The 21846-nt window shown below is 57.0% G+C and overlaps 9 protein-coding genes across 9 annotated transcripts; 4 read left to right on the top strand and 5 right to left on the bottom strand.

Annotated features, from left to right (window-relative positions):
* Positions 1-114: 114 nt before the first annotated feature.
* Positions 115-2157, bottom strand: PHSY_006929 (hypothetical protein; the record flags this gene model as incomplete). Its single annotated transcript, XM_012337525.1, has 1 exon — positions 115-2157. One exon carries the CDS (start codon positions 2155-2157, stop codon positions 115-117), a length of 2043 nt encoding a protein of 680 aa, XP_012192915.1.
* Positions 2158-2680: 523 nt separating this feature from the next.
* PHSY_006928 (likely 26S proteasome regulatory particle subunit Rpn5p fragment) lies at positions 2681-4333 on the top strand (the record flags this gene model as incomplete). The annotated part of the gene is made up of 1 exon (XM_012337524.1): positions 2681-4333. One exon carries the CDS (start codon positions 2681-2683, stop codon positions 4331-4333), a length of 1653 nt encoding a protein of 550 aa, XP_012192914.1.
* Positions 4334-5619: 1286 nt separating this feature from the next.
* Positions 5620-6917, bottom strand: PHSY_006927 (likely protein kinase; the record flags this gene model as incomplete). The annotated part of the gene is made up of 2 exons (XM_012337523.1): positions 5620-6420; positions 6582-6917. The coding sequence occupies 2 exons, from the start codon at positions 6915-6917 to the stop codon at positions 5620-5622; spliced, it is 1137 nt and encodes a 378-aa protein (XP_012192913.1).
* A 444-nt stretch (positions 6918-7361) lies between these two features.
* Positions 7362-8697, top strand: PHSY_006926 (hypothetical protein; the record flags this gene model as incomplete). Its single annotated transcript, XM_012337522.1, has 2 exons — positions 7362-7439; positions 8149-8697. The coding sequence occupies 2 exons, from the start codon at positions 7362-7364 to the stop codon at positions 8695-8697; spliced, it is 627 nt and encodes a 208-aa protein (XP_012192912.1).
* A 31-nt stretch (positions 8698-8728) lies between these two features.
* On the bottom strand, positions 8729-10435 carry PHSY_006925 (oxidoreductase FAD-binding protein; the record flags this gene model as incomplete). The annotated part of the gene is made up of 1 exon (XM_012337521.1): positions 8729-10435. The coding sequence occupies one exon, from the start codon at positions 10433-10435 to the stop codon at positions 8729-8731; it is 1707 nt and encodes a 568-aa protein (XP_012192911.1).
* Positions 10436-11084: 649 nt separating this feature from the next.
* Positions 11085-15165, bottom strand: PHSY_006924 (hypothetical protein; the record flags this gene model as incomplete). The annotated part of the gene is made up of 2 exons (XM_012337520.1): positions 11085-14539; positions 15102-15165. The coding sequence occupies 2 exons, from the start codon at positions 15163-15165 to the stop codon at positions 11085-11087; spliced, it is 3519 nt and encodes a 1172-aa protein (XP_012192910.1).
* An 81-nt stretch (positions 15166-15246) lies between these two features.
* On the top strand, positions 15247-17127 carry PHSY_006923 (hypothetical protein; the record flags this gene model as incomplete). Its single annotated transcript, XM_012337519.1, has 1 exon — positions 15247-17127. The coding sequence occupies one exon, from the start codon at positions 15247-15249 to the stop codon at positions 17125-17127; it is 1881 nt and encodes a 626-aa protein (XP_012192909.1).
* Positions 17128-17354: 227 nt separating this feature from the next.
* Positions 17355-18575, bottom strand: PHSY_006922 (hypothetical protein; the record flags this gene model as incomplete). Its single annotated transcript, XM_012337518.1, has 1 exon — positions 17355-18575. The coding sequence occupies one exon, from the start codon at positions 18573-18575 to the stop codon at positions 17355-17357; it is 1221 nt and encodes a 406-aa protein (XP_012192908.1).
* A 379-nt stretch (positions 18576-18954) lies between these two features.
* On the top strand, positions 18955-21636 carry PHSY_006921 (predicted acetyltransferase; the record flags this gene model as incomplete). Its single annotated transcript, XM_012337517.1, has 1 exon — positions 18955-21636. One exon carries the CDS (start codon positions 18955-18957, stop codon positions 21634-21636), a length of 2682 nt encoding a protein of 893 aa, XP_012192907.1.
* Positions 21637-21846: the final 210 nt, after the last annotated feature.

Below are 21846 nucleotides of genomic sequence, written 5' to 3'. Positions count from 1 at the left end.
CCACGAAAGGCTCTCACGCTTCCACTACTCAAATGCTGTTGAAGACTGTGAACTGGATGCGAAATGCGATTGAGATGCATGTGCTGTGCTGTGCTGTGCTGTGCTGTGAGGATGCTAAGCGACGTCCTGAAGATCGATTTCCGAGTCGATAAAGGTAAAGTCCTGATCGACCTCTTGATGCCAATCGTCGTCGGAGTCTGAGTGATCGTTGCTGGAAATGTGATTGAGATGAAGGGGGTTTGACTCGTCATCGCTTGAAGCGGAAGGTTGTAGTGGACCGGATCTAGCTTCTGGATTGAACGTGTGTTTGGTAGTGGTGGTTGGGTCGAAGATCGAATTGAGCAGGTGGTGGTTGATGTGACGACGGGGGAGGTGGACAGGGGAAAGTTTGAGACCTGCGAAGGAGGGAGGTGAGTCGTCCGAGAGGCTGGGGGATGTACTGATGTCCCGGTGTGGGTGAGGAAGTGTGTAGGACGTGTCGTCTTCGTCAAACGCTGTAAAGGGCGACGATGCGGTATAGGTACCATAGCGTTGGTAGGGTGTGATGGTGAGGGTTTTGACGTGACCCGGTTGCGGAAGAGGATCTTCCGAGTCGGATAGCTCGACCGAGTGGACTTTTCTCCAAGAGTCAGTTGCGCTCCGTGCAGCAGGTGGAGGGGGGAGGTCATGGGAGTGCGTGGGACTGCTGCTCGCTGTGTTCGACTTGCGATTCTTCGAGAGGAACGAGTGGTCGGCGGAGGAAGGGCGAGCCGTGCTGCTGGGGATAGTGAGGTCGGTGTGCGGTGAAGAAGATGCACCGGTGCTGCGACGGTAGGGTGCTGGGCTGGAAGAGGCGTATGCACCCCTCTGTAGCGAAACGTCGTCGTCATCAACATCGCTCGACGAGGGGAGCTGTAACGCTGGACGAATCTTGTGCTTCTTGACGACATCTGTACCCGCCACCGCTTTGACAGGGGACTCTGACTCGCGCGCGCGTCGACGTTGCGCCACCTGCGTAGCAAATAGTCCACCCACCGGCGACACCCTATCGTCATCCATGACCGCATCCGCATCGTCCTCCGCCTCCTTTCGACCATCGCCCCTTCGAGCAGCGGCAGGGGGAACACCGATCACGTCCTGCGGCGCATGATTCCCACCCGGCGAAGCGAAAAGCGGTCTGAACCCAGACGCTGCACGACGCAGCTGACGCACCGCTTTGACAGGCGATTCGTCGTGCATGTCCACATCTTCCTCGTCCTCCTCCGCCCTCGTCTGTACAACGCTACGCGCACGACTGAAAACACCCGCAGAGCTGGGAGCGCTCACCTTGCGACCGCTCGCAAACCCAAACGCTCCCAATCCCCTCTGCACCGGTCTCGGTTCCGTCTTCGCTACCAGATTCCCCGCGGACACGACCCGCCGCGTCGCCACGGGTGTCGGCGGTACATCCTCGCCACGCAGCCGCTTCCTCGCCTTGGTTCTCGGCGTGTAGGCTACCAGTGCAGCGTTTAGTGCTGCATCGCCATCCACAGCACGCGATTTGGCGGTCTTCGTGGGGGTCCTTCGTGCAGAGATCGACGCCTCGAGGGTCGTACGCAGCTTCGATGGCGAGGATGCGACATACTGCTGATGTTGGTGGGACAGAGATGGCTTGGTCGGTGTGAAGTTGTTCCGGCGTGAAAATGTGTCGAGGAGGGGCGAACGTTTTGTGGGCGTCATTTCGACTTCGATCAGGGATCGAGCTGGACTGACTTCTGGCGAGGGAGGTTTGGTTGGCGATGCGAAGGGGTTCCGGCTTTTCCCTGGTGTTACGGCTGATGCCGCTACTGCTCGCTGAGACTTCGTGGGTGTTCGGAACGGGTTCTTCGACGGCGATCCCGTCAGTCTCGTAGAGCTTGCACCTGGTCTGCTGGACGGTCGTTTCTTGGAAGGCGTCTTGAAGACCTCCTCTCTGGCATTCTCGTCTAGTTTCTGCTTCGAGCTGGAGGCGGTGCTCGAAGCACCCGAAGACCGAGGTTTGGATTTGGCCTTTGCATCACCTCCAACGGCCTGCCACGTATCGTAAGTTCCAGCGATGGCGGGGTCGGCGAGAATGTCACGTTTTGTAGGATCGCGTCCGTGCTTTGCCTTGAATGATTTCTGCCATGTCTTGAGCTCTCGACGTAGGATTTGCTCCATCGTCGTTTAATGATGCGCTCGCTAACAGGGCAAAGGGGAGCTCGAGAGTGGTGTCGGCGCTGGAAGAGTTGGTGGAGCAAAGATGATGTTGATCTTGACTCGGCTGGAAAAGTGCAACTGCGCAGCGTGGAAGCGTGTAGCCGTGTCAATTTACGCGTCACGCGTCAGAATGCTGGGAACATGTGCTGACGGATGCTTAGCTAATTTTAGTCAGTGGTTGTCAACCTCGGCTTCGAGACGCGTTCGGACTGCGCTGAGCTGAGGAAGCCAAAGCTGGGCGTTGGAGACTGTGATCGAAGGCCACGCCGCCTCGATTGCTCCACTTTTGGCACCGCACAAGCCGCCGCACACTCAACCAACACTTTCCACCAAACAACTTCCCACCATCATCATCACATCATTCGCATCCCGCTGCATCGTTCTTCTCATTTCATCATTGCGCGTTGAACGTACAGCCAGCCTGCCTTGACACGCACTTCGTTCTCCGTTCCACCTGCATTGCCTCCGAGCCAGAGCCTCCACCATGTCGGCACCCGAAAAGAAACAGGAGGCCGACTTCACCTCCGAAGTCGACACACTGATTCCCGAAGCACAATCCCTCGCCTCCTCCTCCCAACTCTCCGCCGCACTCGAGAAAGTCTTTGCCCTCGAGAAGAAGTCTCGAAATGCCGCCGATCTCACCTCGACCACACGTCTGTTGCTTCTCGCCGTGCTGCTGGTACGAAACAGTCCATCTCCCCAACAGACCAACTGGGATTTGTTGAGCGACACCGTGACGAGCTTGAGCAAGAAGCATGGTCAGCTCAAGATGGCTACCACTCGAATGGTGCAGCTGGTCATGTGCTTCTTGCACCCCGCCGTCGATCCCGATGAGGAGAGGAGGAAGGAGCAGGAAGCCAAAGATGAAGAGATGAAGGATCTCGCCGCCGAAAAGGCGGAGAAGGAGAAGGCCAAGGCGGCCAAGAAGGAGAAGGACGAGGGCAAGAAGGAGTCCAAGGAGGCCAAAGATGCTCGAAAGCGACAGGAAGATCAGGAGCAGCAGGAGAAGGAGAAAGTGGGCAAGCAGAACGCCAAAGTGATGGAGCTCATGGACGCCGCCAAACGAATCGGCGACGTCGGAGTTGACGACAAGACCCGCAAAAAACTCGTCCAGCTCCTACGAACCGTCACCGAAGGCAAGATCTTTGTCGAAGTCGAACGCGCCCGAGTCACCCTCCTGCTCTCCAAGATGCTCTACTCGGAGAACAAGGTGAACGAAGCAGCCGACGCACTGCAAGACCTCGCCGTCGAGACGTTCGGCAGCATGGACCGTCGCGAAAAGGTCGAGTTCATCCTCGAACAGATGCGCCTCAACTACGAACGCAACGACCTCGCCAAGATGGCCATCGTCAGCAAGAAGATCAACACCAAGTTCTTCGATTCGCCCAAGCAGTCGGACCTCAAGCTGCGATTCTACGAGCTGATGGTCTCGTACGCGCTGAAGGAGGACAAGTTCCTGGACATCTGCAAGTACTACCGCGAGATCTACGATACCAAGGAGGTGAAGGAGGATGAGGGAAAGAGGAAGGAGGCTATGAGGAACGTGGTGGTGTTTTTGGCGTTGGCCAAGTTCGATAATGAGCAGAGCGATTTGATGGCTAGAGTGGAGGCGGAGGAAGGGTTGGAGGAGGTTCCGGAGCATAGGAATCTGTTGAAGTGTTTCACCACGCCTGAGTTGATGCGTTGGCCCGGCATCGAAGAACTCTACGGACCGCTTCTCAAGAGCTCCCCCACCTTCTCCTCCAAAGCCTCCGCCACACCTTCCAACTCCTCCACCACTCCCGTCAAAGACGGCCCGCATCGATGGGAACAACTGCACAAACGCGTCGTCGAACACAACATCCGCGTCATCTCCTCCTACTACACACGCATCACCCTCGCGCGTCTTGCGCAGTTGCTGGATCTATCACCGGAACAATCCGAATCCTCCCTCGCAGACCTCGTTTCCACCGGCACCATTTTTGCCAAGATGGATCGACCTGCTGGGTTGGTCACGTTCGAAAAGAGGAAGAGCAATGCGGACGTGCTCAACGAATGGTCCGCCGACATGAACAAGTTGATGTCGACGTTGGAGAAGGTCACGCACCTGGTGGAGAAGGAGTGGGCCATTCACAGAGCTGGCATTCGTGCTGCGTGACAAGTGCAAATGTGAAAATTGTCGTTCTTGACCGTTCTTCGATCGTGATGCTCGTTCTCCGTGTGCGTGTGCTAAATCTCTCGTCACAGTCGCACAACGCCCAGCTCTACCGCCATCAAAACCACACCCTTACCCATAACCCTCGAGCCTCTCTAACACCCCAAGCACAGACTTTCATAGAGAGACTCCCCTCACATCAACTCAGCACAAAACCGCACACCAACCCGCAGTACGATTTGTGAAAACAACATTTCGAGAGAGATATGAAAACGTGACAAACATGACAAGCATCCCAAGAGATGAAGTGAGGATTGACGCGCGCGCGAGAGAGAAGAGTAAACGAGACGAGTTGATCGACTTCGAGATGAGATGGGAGGATTGCACGTGAGCAGGGGGAATGATAAGGGCGAATGGATGAGGAGGGGTAATGCATGACGAGTAAAGACAGTAGACAGTTGGCGGGATTGACGCTTCGAGCGATGTGCCGTGGACAGGCGATGAGGGAAGCCACGCCACGAGGTTGATCGAGCAAAGCGCGGCTTGGCTCGCACCAGCGAGGTGGAATGCGTGTGGCGGGTGCTGCACAAAGCGCTTAGCGCGATGTGTATACGTTGCGCGTCGAAGTGGAGAGGAAGAGAGTAGCGAAACTTGCTTGAAAACGAACCGAAACTTGAAGAAAAGAAAACGACCTTGGCGGGATTTGATACGGGCATGAAAGATGGTAATGAGACGTCGAGCCTTGACAAGGAGCAGATTGGCTAATTTGAGACCGCCACACCTGTTGTTGCTGCTACTGCTGATGGAAGAAGCAATGCGGCTTGGATGCTCCTTGCTGCTTGGCTGACTGTTGATTGATCATGTTTTTGGACACCTGTCCTTTTATTTCCAACGAAGCCCTCTCGCATATCCGCGAGGAGATAGTGTGCGTGCGTGCGTACGCCAGGAAGCGCTTTGACACCACTCGAAGAAAAGAACATGATCAAAACCAAGCGGTCGCCCGACCGTCTATACCGAAAAAAAATTGCCGTAAAGATCCATGAGGATGCCAAGAAAGGACGTGCGAAGGGGATGCGTGACAGATCAAGGTGAACAGAACGAGAAAAGTCGAAGGGGAGGAGGGCCCAGAGGAGGAACGAGCTAGCTAGCGTCCGCCGGTCGCCGTTCGTCCGCCGTGACCACCCTCGTCTATCCGGATTCTGTTACCCTTTTGCTGCAGTTGCAACCGCTTCGCACAGGAGGAAGAACTGGTGCGGAGGCAATGCCGGACCAGATTGGCTTGCAACCGCTTAGTAGTAGCCGGGCTGGTCCTCGCGCTTGAGAGGGCGGGAGGAGCTAGGCATGTTCTGCGAAGTCAGGTAAGCCTTGTCGGCGGGTCGGGCGGTGCCGTAGGCAGCACGGGTGGTGTCCATGCCGTTGTTGACGGCCTCATCACCTTCCTGAGGCAGCACCTTGCGACGGGGCAGCTGAGCGGCCTGCTGCTGGACGACCTGCTGCTGTTGCTGCTGCTTGACCACGGGTTCGGCCTTGGCGTCTTCGCTGCGCTGCTGGATGGACCAGTCAAAGACATAGTCGTACTGGAAGCCCTCGCGGACAAAGAGGTCGCGGAAGAGCTTGCGAAGGTACGAGTAGTCGGGCTTGTCGTCGAAGCGGAGGGATCGGCAGCAGTTGAGGTAAATGGCCATTTCGGAGGGGAAGCCTCGGCAGAGGAGCTCGGTAGGGGTGGTCATCTTCTTCTCCATGATGCGGTCGTACTTTTGCTTCTTGGTAGCCGCCTTGAGGCCCTGCCACGGGAGCGAGCCACGGAGGAAGTACATGAGCACGTAGCCCAAACTCTCGAGGTCGTCTCGTCGCGACTGCTCAACACCGAGATGGGTGTTGATCGAGGTGTAACGGGCGGTACCGGTAAGGTTCTTGTTCTCTCTGTAGGGGATGTGCAGGTGGGTCTTGGGGTCACGGTACTTCTTGGCGAGACCAAAGTCGATGACGTTGACCTGGTTGCCGCGCTTGCCAATACCCATGAGGAAGTTGTCGGGCTTGATGTCACGGTGGATGAAGTTGCGCGAGTGGATGTACTCGATTCGAGAGATCTGTGATTTGGAGAGCGGAAACAATACGGAGATGCAATGCGAAAAAGGTCAGCTTGTCTGCGGACATATGCGTCTCACAGGAACAGGAGGCATGCACCATGCCAGTTCGCTCCAGGGCGGGTACAACTCGCTGCGAACAAAGAAGGGAGATGTAAACATACCATCTGGTCGGCAAGAAGCAAGACAGTCTTGAGCGAGAACTTGCGGTTGCAAAAGTTGAAGAGGTCCTCGAGGGAAGGGCCGAGAAGGTCGATGACCATGGCGTTGTAGTCGCACTCCTGACCGTACCATCGTACGAAGGGAACACCGACACCACCAGCCAGAGTCTTGTAGACCTTGGCCTCGTACTCGAGCTGAGGGTGCTTGGCCTTGATGGACTCGAGCTTGATGGCGACTTCTTCACCAGAGATGATGTTGATGCCGAGGTAGATGTCACCGAAGGAGCCGGAGCCGATCTTCTTACCGATGCGGTACTTTCCTCCTACACGAAGATCCATGATTGGCAGCTGGGTTGTTGTTGAATGCGGGAAGCGGGTGCGTTGTGCGACTCAGCCCACGGATTCAGCGGAACGGCGAGGCAGACTGAGCGGAATGATGCGATGCTGCGAGGATGCGCTGATGCTGTGCAGTGACGATGATGACAATGACGAACAGAGCTGGCGTCGAGAATGCTGACGATTGTGATCAGGTTCGTATGCGCTGACAGAGGTGTTCGTGGTGCGGGTGATGATGGTGCGGAAGCAACGTGTTGTCCGAACGATACAAAGTCAGATAACTGAAGCGTGCGTGTGCGTGCGTGTGCGTGTGCCAACGGACGAGATAATCCAAGAAGGTCGGCACCGAATTCGAGAGGTGTGATCTGGAGTGCAGACAAGGGATTGAACGTGGGTCGAGATTAGGTAGAGACGGTCGACTCAGCCGCAGAACCCTCTGATTGTGTGATGATGCAGAGGGAAAGCAACGAGGATGAGGATGATGGTGACCGAAAGATGGGAAAAGGAGCTAAGCTAGAATGCGAGGTGAGCGTCGGGAAAGGGTGAAAAGGATCGATCGAAATCGAATCGACAGCGGAGTGCGTGTGTGTGTGTCTGTGTTGTGTGCTTGCGAGACAAATGCAGAGCGGCAGAGCGCAGACTCGCCCCACCACACAGCAGCACAGCACACAAGCCCGCTCGGTATCACTCACACCCTCAACGCATGCAAACTGTGTCGTGTCAAATCACTCATTTTCGAATCGGAAATCCGACTCACACAGCCTGGCGTGACGGACGACAGACGGACATTAGCGAAAGCGGCCTGGCTGGGCTGGACTTGGCTCGGCTGGCTGGCTGGCTGTCAGAAGGACGCTCCAAGGAGTTAGGTGATTGGCAGACCTCGAGCTGAGGCGCTGTCGTTCAGCCTGACACGATTTTCGCTGCAAATTGGCTTCTGCATGCAGCTTCGAAATGATCCGCCCAAACCTGGCTGCAGGCCGGATCGCGCCGCTTCTACCCTGTGTGGCCCGCAACCCACCAAATCCCAAAATAGGAGCCAAACATTGGCCAGCAGATCGCAACCAACGGCGGTGCTGTCCTGGCCTGGATTTTTGTATTTCGATCAATTCGAATCATCTCAGTCTCGATATTTCGAATTCAGGGCATTTGTATTAGGCTGCTTGCCAAAGCAGGGGCTACTTAGGGTGTGTGGTTGTAGCGGGAAGCTTTCCTTTTCCCGTCCCCTGTGTGTGAGATTCGCCGCCAACCAGCGACCGACGCCAGACCGTGCCCACAACATGAAGAGGCGGTCCTGGCTCTGCCGGACCGAGTTGATCCCGCTCTTGTTGTCTTTCGACGTTCAAAGGTTGCCAGCATCAATGTGCACTGTCGGTTAGGATGCAAGGCACTACAGATGAAGTCTAGAGCTCGGTCTCTTGCGACGAGGCACAGAATGTGGGAGCGGCAGGCACAGGGGTCCTTGCAAATCATTCGGCATGGGTCAAAGTGGGGGAAAGCAGGTCAAAGCTGTCGATCCATCAGTTGGCAAGGGTCCGGATCGAAGCGTCCCGAGCAAGAGGTCACCGAAGTGCGAAGGCCTCCTGCGATGAACTTCTGTGCGCCTTCGCCCCGCGGGAACGTGTCAGCTGTCAGCCAGAGGATTTTGTCGATGCCACTCCCTGTCAATGGTCACATTACTTTCGCAGCATGCATGAACTCGGACCTTGCACGCGTTGGACCCCTGTTCACCAACCTGTCTCGACCGGGGATCTGTCACTCGCACAACGCATATGATATGGCTTGAACAGAAAAAAGCAGACTACTTACTGTACATGTCAAAAAGCAAACGATTCGCGATGAACCTTGTCCGCTGACCAACCAGCCTGCTGCAACGTCTGCATCACGGAGGTTTCGAGCGAAGGTGGGCCGCACACCCACGCTTCGGCCTTTTCCGCGTCTGCGCCACATATCGAGAGTAAGAGGTCCGGCGTGAGACGGACATCATGTATCGCAACTGTAATGTCGAACGCTGCGCCCTCTGTCTGCGCCACGCCGACAGCATCCTCCGTCAAACCTGCTGAGAAGACGTGAACCGAAAACTTTCCGACGACCAACGGAATTCCCGCAGCAGCTGCAGCAGAAAGAACGAGACCGAGCATTACCGCTGCTTCTGCTCTGCGCACAGCCAGCACCAACGTGATATCCATCTCCTCACGCTTCGACCGTATGAGCGAGCGCAGGAAGGACAAGAAAGGCGTCACCCCCACACCCGACGCTACCCACAGCATCTTCTTCCCTTGACTCTGACTGGGCAACACGAAATCTCCCCCCACACCCAACACCGGCAACACCACCTTCTCCCGCCCCTCTTGCGCAGCCTCGAATAGCTTCGGCGTGATCAACCCGCCTTCCACCCTTCGCATCGTCACTTTCACCTCCTCCTCCTCTTGCTTCTGAGGTGCAGAGCTAATCGTCCACGTTCTCAATCCACCATCATTCAGCTCTTGTTCACCACCGTACTTGACCGACATGTGTTTGTACTCTTTCACCTCCGAGTTGAGTAACCTTGCACAGTCGAGGATGATGTGCTGACCTGCGGAGTACTTGATCGGGGTTGAGAGGCGGAATGTCAGAGTAGCGAGGTCCGGGGTGTGCGGTTCGAAGGCTGTGATGGTCGCTTCGTTGTTGGTTTCGATCGCTTGGTTCTTGGCTGTCGTGGAGGATAGTTCCGATCGGAGCCTCCTGATAGGCGGGTTGTACGGGCTCCATCCAACCCCATCCTCCTTCGTGCCGGTCTTGAAATCCTCCACTCCGGAAGTAGGATCAAACGATTCCGCCATCTTCAAAGCCATCGCATCCTTCACATGCATGAACCCGGTCAACTCTACCTTGACACAAGTGCTTACTCCAGGGAAGATGCTACTCGACTCTTCACCTAGCAACACCTTCGCCTCCCCCGTGAGGTACACCACGTCGATCGGCAGCCCCTGCTTCATTAGTGGAATCGTGATCCCGGCCACACCGTCACTGTGGATGTTGCCGAGCGAACTCATGAAGCGATTTCCGGAGTAGTCGGGGAGGTAGACCACTTGACGTTGCGTTTCGCCGTCGGCGACGGTGGTGATTCGGAGGAAGCCAGGTTTGCCGCCGCGGTGGTTGATGCCGAGGTGGGATTTGAAGATGGTTTGGGTGGGGGAGGTGTATCGCGTGGCTAGGAAGATCGTATCCGCTTGAGCTATGTGATCCAGCGTGTCTTTTGGGAGAAGTTCTCCTGGCTTGAGGTGGAGTGAATTGTGCAGCATCACAGGGCGATGTTGTGGGTTGGGAACCAACATCCTAGTGTTGATGTACTTGGGACAATTGCCTAGGCTCTCCATCACTTCCACCTGAACGGTCCTGTCCTCCCTACTCCCCACATTCCTTTCATTCACGAACCCCGAGAACTTATTCCTCCGCCGATTCTCGAACATCACCCCTACCCCCGCTATCAACGTCAACGCCGGTCCCTCATTCTCCTCATCACCCTTCACCAACCGCGTCATACCAAACTTCGCTCCCTCCCTCAACGCCGTTTCCACCGGATGATCCTCGTGCAACCTCATCCCCGACGCCACCAACGAGTTGAACGACGGTGACTTTATGAATCCGCTTCCACCATCAGCCGCCGTCAAGAAAGATCCCCATGGCCGCCCGTCTCGATCCAGGGTGCAGACGGAGAGGATGTTGAGCGAGGTGTGGAACTGTTGATGCTGAGCTGTCAGTCGTGGCTGGAATATGGAGTGGGCTGAGGAGACGGCGGAGGCGTGACCGAGCGCGGACTGGATGTACAGCTCACCGGCGTGCCACTCGTGCGAGGTAGCCATAGTGCGTGATCTGCTCGGATGGAAGCTGAGGTGACAGGACGATGGTAGAGCACGATAAAGGAGATCGAGACTCAGTTGCATGGGGATCTCGAACACGGACATAAGACCAAAAAAAGTGCGGGGAAAGCAATTCAGGGTCTCGACTGCAGAGCGGATCCCTGCCGAAGTTCCCTCACTCCACAGCCCTCTCACTCTCACTCACTCCATTCGCAGCACCGGCTAATTTCGCCGTCAATCAATTCACAGCAGGCAGCACAACTTCACACTCCAACCCTCATCACTCGTAAAATCATCATGATGGCATTTTCAAATCATCAGCACATTCACACTAATCCTCCTCCGTAGCATGGTATCCAGCCCTACGCATCGCACCCAACACCCTCCTCGCCTGGGTCAACTCCTTCTCCAGCTTCAACACCTCGACCTGCTGCTCCATCTCCTTGACCTTGAACTCGTGCACCGCCATGGTCGAGTAGTCAAAGTCACCGGCGCCGTTGCTCTGCCTGTCCGTGATGGTCTTGACCTGCTTGACGAGTGCTCTGCAAGCATCTGTGACCGCCTTGGCCGCACGCTCCAGTCTGTCTTGGGTCTTGGACATGAATTCCGCCTTGACACGCGAGGCGGCGACTACCTGGGCAGTGGCGGCCGAGACCTCGTTGGATGCGACGATGAGCTGCTCGAGCGAGTGCGTGCCCATGATGACACCGTCGGCAGCTTCGATGAGCATGGTGGTGGCGAACGCGACGGCACGAGCTGCCGAAATGAGTCCCTCGGTCCAGCGGTTGTTCTTCTTGTAGAACTGCTGGTTGGTCGACGATCCTCGGCCCTTGGCCACGATCTCTTGCTGCGATTCGGTGGCGGCCCTGATCAAGCCTGCGATGGCACGTGTGATGGCCAACGACGCTTCCAGAATGGCATCGTGCACCTGCAGATCGACAGCCGAGTACTTGTTGTGATCCCTGGGCCTCGACAAGAGCGCCTGCAACTTGGCGGTAGCAGCATCGATCGCAGACGCAGCGTTCATCATTTCGCGCTCGACAATGTCGCCGATGTCGCCATTGGCATTGGCAAGCATGGTGTTGCCCGCCTTGACCATGGTCTCGACCACACTGTTGAGGTTGGCAAAGGCAGAGCGTGCCTCCATGTTCTGACGCGCCACAACGTCTCGACGCTGAGCAGGCGCGACACCGGCGAGACGGTACGACTGGAGGTTGCCGAAGAAGCGCAGAAGCACATTACCGGTTTCGCGGCCGGTGCTGATGAGCTTGTCGGCGGCGTCGTCGCTCTGCGCAAGTCGCGTGATGCCCTTTGTGCTGGTGAGCGTGTCGCTGATGGTCTGCGCCAGCTGATTGGCGCGCTTGATCACCTCGACATGCTCGCCGCCCACCTCGCCAGAGAGGTACAGCGAGAACACGGTGGCAAATTCGTTGGTGGAGGTGGTGCCCTTCTCGATCATGGACAAGACGTATTCGGGCGTGGCGGTGTTGTTGCCGGTGCCAGAGGGCGACTCGAGCTCGTAGAGCGCATCGTCGATCTTGTCGACGCACGCCTGCAGGATGGAATCGATGATGGCGTTGAGCTTTTTGCTGTTGTCGAGGATGAGCGTGTCGATCTGTGCGTTGACGGCCTGGTCATTCTCGCCCTGGTTGAGCTGCATGTCGGTGAGCTGCTTGATGGTGGCGTCCATGCCCTCCTGCATGATGGCGAGCTCGGCATCCTTCTCGTCTCGGAGGCGTGCCAGCTCGGCGTCGCGTGCATCGGCCTCCATACGCTTCTCGCGCAAAGAGTCTTCGAGCTCGGCAATCTGGCGATTGAGCGTGGCCATCATGCCGGAGAGCTCGGAGCCCTTGGCGCGTGTGGCGTCCTCTGCACGCTCGTTGGCAAACATGAGGTCGCGCTTGAGACGGTCGAATTCTTCCTTCTGGCTCGCCTTGATCCTGTCGAGGTCGAAGCGGGCGCGGTCACGCTCTCGGATCATGTCGGCGAGCTCGAGGTTCTTGGCCTTGACGTCGCGCTCCATGCGTTCCATCTTGTCGACGGCCTCTTGTGCGCTGCCGGCCTTGATCTGGAGCTGCTTGTACTTGCCGAGCATCTCGAGATGTTCTGTTCGGAGCTGCGAGTAGAGTTTGGCGAGCGCTTCGTACTTGTTGCGCCAGAGCGTGACCTGGTCCTGGAGCTGCTTGATGATCTCATCCTTGCCTTGCATCTGTGCGCCAAAGTTTTGGCCAATGTTGGCGAGCTCTGTCTCGAGCGCCTTGACACGTCGATCGTACTGCTCGAGCATGAGCTGATCGCGCTCGTACTGACCACGCATGGCGAGGATCTCGCGTTCGAGCTCGGCGAGTCGGCCACCCTGCATCTGGTCCATCTGTGCACGCATGAGCTGTTCCTGTGCGAGTCGCTGCTGCTCGGCCTGTAGACGCTGCTGCTCTTCAAAGTCGCGCTGCTGCTTTGCGGCGAGGTCCGACTGTCTTTGCCTCTCGGCTTCCTCTTGTGCCTTGAGCGCAGCCTGCTTATCTTCGTACTGCTTCAGCAGACGGGCTTGCTCGTCGATTTCAGCCTGGGATGGACCAGGTTCTGGGGTCGGTGCTTTGGGTGTCTGGCGAGGTGGAAGGTAGGGCCCTTCTTCGGGAAGCTCGAAGAGGTTGGGAGGGTCGTGGTTGAGCTTGGGGACGTTGATGAGCGAGGTCAGGTACTTGAGGTTAGCGCATTCGTAGTAGAATTTGCGGAGGTGTTGGTGCTGCGAGTCGTATCGCTCTCGCAATGGCTGGAGCGCATCGCTGGCGTCGGTACGTCTGTGCATGGCACGGAGCATGGAAGTGAGGAACTTGTAGATGCCGTAGCTCTCCTTGACGAGAGGAACGAGGGCCGAGATGCGGCACTCGTTGTTAGCGGAGCCACGGAAGTGAGCAAAGACGAGCTTCTGGAACTGCTCGATCTGGTCCTGGAGATTCATAAGATCCATGATGGTCTCGTAGCCCTCGTCGGGATTGTCAATGTTTTTGAGCGAGATGTACTCTTCGTACTCGAAGAGACCGTTGAACTCCTTGTGGTGGCGGTGGAAGCGGAGTTTGGCGAGGATGAAGTTGACGTAGGCACGGATGAGAGAGCCGTAGCCACGCATGCTGTCGGCACCGACAGTGCGGGCGCAGGTCTCGAACCATCCGATCTGTGCCTGAGCCTCCTTGAGGACGACCTGGTGACCCTCCTGGAGCACCTTGTGGACGAGGATGAGCGCCTTGAATGTCTGCACCTCATCGCTGAGGATAGGCTGTACTCGGAGGCCGGTCCAGATGGACTGGGAAGTTCGGTAGTCCCATGTGTAGACAATGCATTTGCGGACGTGCTTCTGCTTGGGAGCGGATTCCTCGTTGCTGGTAGCCTTTTTGATGTGGATGGAGAGCTCTGATTCGGCCTTGTCGCGATCGACAGGCCGTGTGGGGAGATGATCGTCAAAGCGCGCCATCTGTGCTTGTGCAGCGGGATTGTTGGCTGATTGATGGATGGATGGAGAGGGGATGATCCAGTCGAAGCCGTGGATAAGTGAGAGAAATCCAGGGTCAAAGTGAGTTGTGAGAAGGCAGTGTGACGGTAAGCGAGGTTGAAGCTCAGCCGGGACAGGGCCATCGGCAATAGAATAGTGACGCAGAGCAGCAGCACCAGGGCAGCCAGAAGCAAGATCGGTGCTGCTCGGTGCGAAGAATCGACGGAACTCGCGCTTCACCCACAATCGAGGCTGTGTGTGCGTGCAGTCTCCCGCTCGAGCCAGCGTCGGCGGTCCGTCTGGCAAAGTGGAGCTGAGATTACGATGATTTTCCGGTTGCGTCTGTAATTGTTAGAGCGCGACATGGAAGGGAGATGTTCAAAGGGCACGTTGGGTCCTGACAATCAAGGCAGTGCAACGCGACATTTGACATTTGAGCCCCGCACAGCCGAGCCAGACACACACAGCCCAGACAGCACCCAAAAGGCGGAGAAAGGCGTACAAACGACAAATGAACATTGGTCTCATCCAGGCGCTCCTGTGCGAGGGACTTGACCCCCTATTCGCTCATGACGCTCATTTCTCGGCAACGTCGCCAAGACCTCGTTTTTTTCGTGTCCTTCTTGCTTCACTAAGTCACTACTGCTGCAGCTCTCTCCGTTTCATATCTGCTTTGGCGCTGGTCTGCCTTGCGCGCTTGCCATCCTCGATCCCAGCAGCGAGCGGCGAACACTTCTTCTCTACCTCCATCCGAGTCTTTGCAGACGAGTCGCACGTACACGGGAGCACGAGGCTACGGACAACGCCCACATATACACACCATCTTCAACATCTCGCTTTCGCATTAGTGTGATTGTCGACCACAGCGGTCTCGGATCCCGACCTCCGTGTCACACTTGTTCACGCCTTCCGAAGTTCCGTGCATTCGTTCCAACTCGTCAGCATCTCTCACATTGTTCCCGTGTAGCACCCGGCTGCACGCGCCGCCGAGGTCGCCCATTTCGTCATGATTCGCCCCGCAACGCCAGGTACGCTGCTCACCCTGGCAGCTGCGATCTTGCTCGGCCTCGTCACCATCTCGACTCCCATCATCAAGTCCATCTACTTCCTTGAGGCTACCATCGGCGGCAATGGTCCTCAGGCCGGCCAGGTCGCCCGCTTCGGCACCCTGGGCTACTGTCTCGGCAATACGTGCAGCAGCCCCACTCTTGGCTACAACTTTGATCCCAACCAGCTTCTCGGTGTGCAAGGCGTCGGCAGTAGGTACACTGGAGCCGTCATCAAGGGTCTCACCTACACCCTCATCCTCCATCCCATCGCGCTCGCCTTTGCCGTCGTCGCCGTCCTCTTGGGCCTCATCTCGCACTGTCGCGAGTTCTCCACCAACTGCTTCGGCAGCTTCGTGACTGGTATTGGCGCCTTGATCACCCTCGTTGCCTTTGGCCTCGACCTTGCGCTCTTTGTCATCGCCAAGAAGCGTATCGACTCGATCAATGGCGCGTCCGCTTCGCTCGGCATGGCCATCTGGATGACGCTGGCAGCATGGATCCTCATGTTCCTCGCAGGTTGCGCTTTCAGCTGCGGTATCTGCAGTCGAAGGAGGCGCAACCGTGTCAAAGACTCGCACATCGACGACGCCTACGGTGCTCGTCCCAATGCCCCCGTGCGAGACAACTACGGCCAGCAGATGCGCATGGACGCACTCGACGCAGAGACTGAGAGGAAGCGCAGACAGGCCACCCTCGACAGGAACGCACAGAGGCAGGATCTCCCCAAATTCGCCGAGTACGAGACCGAACACGAGGTGCCGCTCAAGAACGACTACGACGACGGTGCTTACGCCAACGGAGCCAACCACAATCAGCCCGGTCTTGCTTACTCGACCAACAGCAACTTTGCCCGCGCAGGTGGTGCCGGCGCTGCTGCCGTAGCTGGCGGCTCGGTCATCAACGGCGTCGGTCAGGGCTACGGTAGAAGACAGGCACAGGGAAGCGGCGCCGAAACGTTTGCCAACTCCCCGCCCATGCTCAACAATGCGGCTGGGTACGGTGCCCACAATGTGTCCGGCCAGCGACAGAACACCGCGTCGACCGCTGCGGGTGCTGGTGGCATGTCTACCAGCCACAGCGATGCAACTTATGTCCCCGGCGTCGGCCCTCAGCCGTTCCGTGAAGACTCGCTGACACCAGCACCGCGACCGTACCCTCAGATCTCGTCTCCTCAGCCCATGCCCGACTACGGGCAGCACGACCAGTACCAATCGCAGTCACATCACGAGCCGCAGTACGACGCGTATGGCAACGTCATTCCTGCCAGCGGTAGCCACTACAACCAGCCCGGAGGTGCACGCCGTCAGCCCACGGGTGAGCACGGACACGCTGCCGAATACTCGGGTGCCACGTTCGGTCAGGGCTCGCGCATGGCGGGATCGCGTACGCTGCCTTCCATCCCACAGGGCGGTGCGCCCGAACCACACGAGATCGTCTATGACCGCGCCGACGCACCTGCCGACCGACGCCAGGGCACCATCGACGATGGATTTGGTCTAGCGTCTGTCGCACACGGCTCTCAGAACCCGCACGAGACCGCACACGAAACAGGCTACGACCAATACGCATCCTCCGCCTACGACCACGCAGCAGCTCAACACCAACCGCAGCATCAACAGTACCACTCCTCCTACCCATCCGTAGGCAACATGAGCCAATTCCCAGACCACCGCGCAGAACCTTCTGCGTCAGGGCAAGGATATCACAATGTGGAAGGAAGCCAGTACGACGACTATCAGAGCACCACCGGTCCTCCAGGCTACGACACTGTAGCCGGTGGAGCCGGTGGTAGCAGTGCACCGTATCAGCACAACCACTATCCGCATGAAAAGTCTTGAAGTTGTTTCTTTTTGTAAGACAGAGCCTTTGTATGTAGTAGTAATATCATGATACCTTTTGTTCTGCTAGCTCCCGTGTGGACATGTGAATTGTTGGCACTCATTGATCGAACACTCATGCGCAGGATGGTCTCTGTTCGAACAGCACAGGCTACGATCAGACGAGGTTCAAGCATCAGATCAACATCACCCCATAATGCGCGGACAGCGTGGACATTTCAGAGGCACTACAACTCGTCATCATCCGCATCGAACAATGGCGCCCTCTCCTCCTCTCCTATTCTGATCCTATCCCTCGCCATCGCGCCTTCATCTTCCAAATCCAGATCCAGCGAGTACGGACGATTCCCGATTTCGATCCTGGTCGGTCTGCTCGTGACGTTGCTTCCCGACCTCCTGACGATGCTCACCAGTCTCATTGCCTGCACAACATTCCTTCCGATAAGCAGGATCGAGTCTAGAAGCTCTTCGCCTTTCCCAGATCTTCCGCCTTGTCTTCCCTCATCGTCTGGGTAAGACGGTGATCGTCGGAAGGGCGAACATTCGTGATGGAAGAAGATGACCAACAGCGTGATCGCGCACAACAACACCAATCCTAGATCGACGACGTTGTACGTGCTTTTCCAAAACTGTTTGCCAAACGCAACCAACCTTATACCGACTTCTGCGATCAACAGCAGATTAATCGCAAGCTCGAGACCGTAGAACAGCGTTCCAGGGCAATCGGATGTGAGACTGATGACCACCGTCAGAAGCGAAGCCAGTGCCATTCCAGCGTAAAACCAGAGGTAGGCGCTGGAATGAACGAAGCGATTGGCTACGCCTTTGAGGATTTCATCGCGCGAGAGGAAGTAGTGCGAACGCAGCGGTGCGGAATTGTCGTCGGTGGCAGCGCGGGAGTAAGGGCCGGAGTTGAAGGCGGATCGATCGTACACGGTGCCCACTCCTATGGAGACTTCTCGTGGTGCATCTGCTGCGCCTGCGGAGCCGACATTGTTGGCGGGGTAAGGTGATGCCATATCAGCAAGACGCTTTGCCCAACGTTGGGTGGAGATGGAGAAGACGTTCTTGGTGTGTGTTGCCGCGGAAGCTGCTGCTGCTGTACGACGGACTGGGCCAGCGGGGATCGAGCTCGACTGTGCGTATGATGTTGCACCTGAGGCGACGATCGGATCCGCAATATGATGCCTCTGCCGGGATTTGGTGGATGTGTTGGATGTGGATGCAAAAGCCGAAGACGGCGGATCGTTGTACTGTGGATAGGAGGGGGAGTGCAAGGTGGATGACGGGGCGAACGGCGTAGCAGCTTGCACTGCTGCAGCCGGGTTTAGGTCGACTATCTTGATGGAATGTTGAGCAGAGGGGGTTGCGTGTGATGTGACCCCTCGATTGAGCGACGATTGTGATGGTTGTCGAGCGTGGAGAAGTGGTTGCAAGGCGGTGATCATCAACTCAGTCGGCTCGCCGAGTCTGTGCCCCGCGTGGAGGTGTGTGATTCTAATTGTTCGAAATATGTGAAGTACCAGAATCGAACATCTTGAAATCAGATCCGAAACTGGACGGAAAGGACGGAAGGCAGAAGAAAGCGATCACCGATTCATGTCGCCGTGTGCTGCCTCTATCTTTCGACGAGCGAGCCCGGTTCTTCTAGGCGAGGAAAATCGGAAGAAGAGCGTCGGTTGCCAATCAACCGCTTCCAACTCAGTACGCACGGTCAAACCAACAGACTGCCGACCGTCCTTGCTTCCATCTTTCCTTCATTGCTTCTTTCAGCACCATTCAGCGCACTTACCTCTCAACGGTCCCCCGTCTCGTTCCCCGCCGATCATGCCGCCAAAGCGCGCGGCGCTCCCCACCAAGGAGCGAGGTCTCTTCCAACGCCTCATCCAGGAATACGAAACCAAAAAGTACAAGCTCGGCCTGAAAACCGCCGACACCATCCTCAAAAAGTTCCCCGAACATGGCGAGACCTTATCGATGAAAGGTCTCCTCCTCGGCTCCACCCACCGTCGCGAAGAAGGCATCGAACTAGCCAAAAAGGGAGTCCGTCTCGACCTGACCTCGTTCATCTGTTGGCACGCACTCGGCATCTTGCATCGTCAGGACAAGAACTACGAGGAGGCGATAAAGTGCTACACCCAGGCATTGCGGATTGAGGGCGGCGGTAACATCAACTTGCTTCGTGAGTCGGCGTTCTTGCAGCTGCAGCTGAGGAACTACCCGCCAATGGTCGAGAACAGGTTGACGTTGTTGCGGATGCAACCGCATCTGAGGATGAACTGGATCGGGTTGGCGGTTGCTCGCCATTTGGCAGGCTCGTTGGACGCAGCAGTTTGTGTGCTCGAAGGGTACGAGAACGTCATGAGGGATATCCCGGATAGGAGCTACGAGTACAGCGAGGCGTTGCTGTATCACGCTAGCGTCTTGGAAGAGCAGAGCAAGTTTCAGGAGTCCTTGGATGTCATGGAAAATGGCGCGGAACGCATCGTGGATCTGCGCGCCAAGCAGGAGGCTCAGGCGAGGTGTCTCGCCGGGTTGGGCAAGAAGGACGAGGCGGAAGCGCTGTGGAGACAGCTCATCAAATCGAACCCGGAGAACAAGCGTTACTTTGCCGGTCTGCTCAACTTGCTAGGAATCACAGAGGGTGCGATGGATAGCAAGGCGGTCGAAGTGTTCAAAGGTTTGCAAGCCGACCACCCCAAATCAACGGCTGCCAAGCGTCTCGCACTCATCCACGCTACGGGAGAGGACTTCAAGTCCCAAGCTACCGCATACATCAAGTCCGCGCTCGTCAAAGGCGTTCCATCGCTATTCTCCGATCTCAAATCCCTCTACCAGGACCCCGCCAAGCAAGCTACAATCGAAGAGATCGTCGAAACCCTTCGCCTCGAATGGGCCCCCACCACCGCCTCATCACCAGACGGCACTGACCCACCCACCTCGTACCTCTGGTCTCTCTACTACCTCGCCCAACACTACTCCCTCACCGGCGACTCCCCGCGCGCCCTCCACTACATCGACTCGGCCATCGGCCACTCCTCCACCCTCCCCGAACTGCACATGGTCCGAGCGCGAATCCTCAAACGCTCGGGCGACCTCTCCGCTGCCTCCTCCGCCATGACCGACGCCCGCTTGCTCGACGGACAGGACCGATTCCTCAACTCGAAAGCCGCCAAGTACCTCTTGCGGACAGACTGTACCGAGGAGGCGGAGCGGATCGTGGGGCTGTTCACCAAACCGGATGCTCCTTCGCCGACGTACGACCTGAACGAGATGCAGGCGCTGTGGTATCTGGTCGAGGAGGCGGAATCTTTCCTCAGGGTGAAGAACTACGGTATGGCGTTGAAGCGCTTGGTGCAGTTGGAAAAGACCTTCCAAGAGTTCTGGGATGATCAGTTGGATTTCCACTCGTACTGTATGCGCAAGATGACGCTTCGATCGTACGTCGACCTGGTCCGCTTTGAGGATGGAATTCGTTCCCACCCCGTATACGTCCGAGCAGCCACCGCGGCGATCTCGATCTACACAAAGCTGCACGACGAACCCTCCACACCCGCGTTCATCGACACCTCCACCGAAACAGAAGACCCTGCCCTCACCGGTCTATCCGAGAGCGAGAAGAAAAAACTACTCAAGAAACAACGTCAAGCCGAAGCCAAACGTCTCGCCAAACAGGAAGCTGAAGCAGCGGAAAAGAAACGCAAGGCCGAAGAAGCCGCTGCCAACGGCGAAAGCATCGACGACGATGGCCCCAAACCGGATAATGATCCGAAGGGTTTGGAGGTGTTCAAGTCGAGTGTGGAGGCGCCGCTGAAGCAAGCGGAACGTTGGTTGCGGTGGTTGCAGCAAAACTCGGCGAGTAGATCGGAGACATGGGTGGCGGTGTTCGAGGTAGCGGTGAGGGAGAGGAACTGGTTGTTGGCAACTCGAGCACTGAAGAAGCTGCAGAACCTGGAAGGCAAGACTGCGAGAGTCGGGGGGATGGCGATTCGCCTCAAGTCAAAATTGCCCGATCTGAAGGGTGCACCGAAACCCATCGGCACAGTCATCGAGACCGCCCTCAGCAGTGTCATCGCTGCGGACAAACCTCTCGCCACTTTCTTCGCCGAACTCCTGCAGGGAACCGACGCCTCCACACCGGAAGGCATGTTCGCCAATGCGCGCACAGCCTTGCTCCTGGATAGGAAGGAGGAAGCCGTTGCACTGCTGCTCAACCTCCCCTCCAATGTGGAGAGCGTCACTGGTCCTCGGTCGAGCAACAAAGCGTTGCAAACGACGGTTGCTGCAAGGACGCTGCTCGCAGAGCTATCGGAGGGAAGTGTAGCAGAATTCGATGGGAAGGCTAGGGAGGTGTTCCCGCTGGCGAGCGCGTTCAAGTCGAGGGAGACGTTGGAGCAGGAGAAGAGGGAGAGGGAGGAGAAGCTTAAGGGTTGGTCGAAGGGCGAGGAGGTTGTGGAGGAGGGAGAGGGTAAAGCGAATGGCAGTGCGAGTTACGAGCCTCTCATGTAGACCTCAGGTCGGACACTACGCACAGCAACTAAGTGTAGACATCAAGTCAGTGCAGCGTGCGACGATTTGAGAGCGAGGATATTGATTTGCGGAACATGTTGAAGCTAGACGGAGCACATTGCGGCGAAGCACGCCAAATCTCGGAACGGAGCATACAAGACAGGAACACGGATCCAATAGAGGCAGGTATAAGAGCGGTGTCGAGGCATA

The sequence above is a fragment of the Pseudozyma hubeiensis genome, assembly GCF_000403515.1.
Source record: "Pseudozyma hubeiensis SY62 DNA, scaffold: PHS68, whole genome shotgun sequence".
NCBI classification, from domain to species: domain Eukaryota; kingdom Fungi; phylum Basidiomycota; class Ustilaginomycetes; order Ustilaginales; family Ustilaginaceae; genus Pseudozyma; species Pseudozyma hubeiensis.
This window is presented reverse-complemented; position numbering and strand designations above follow the sequence as displayed.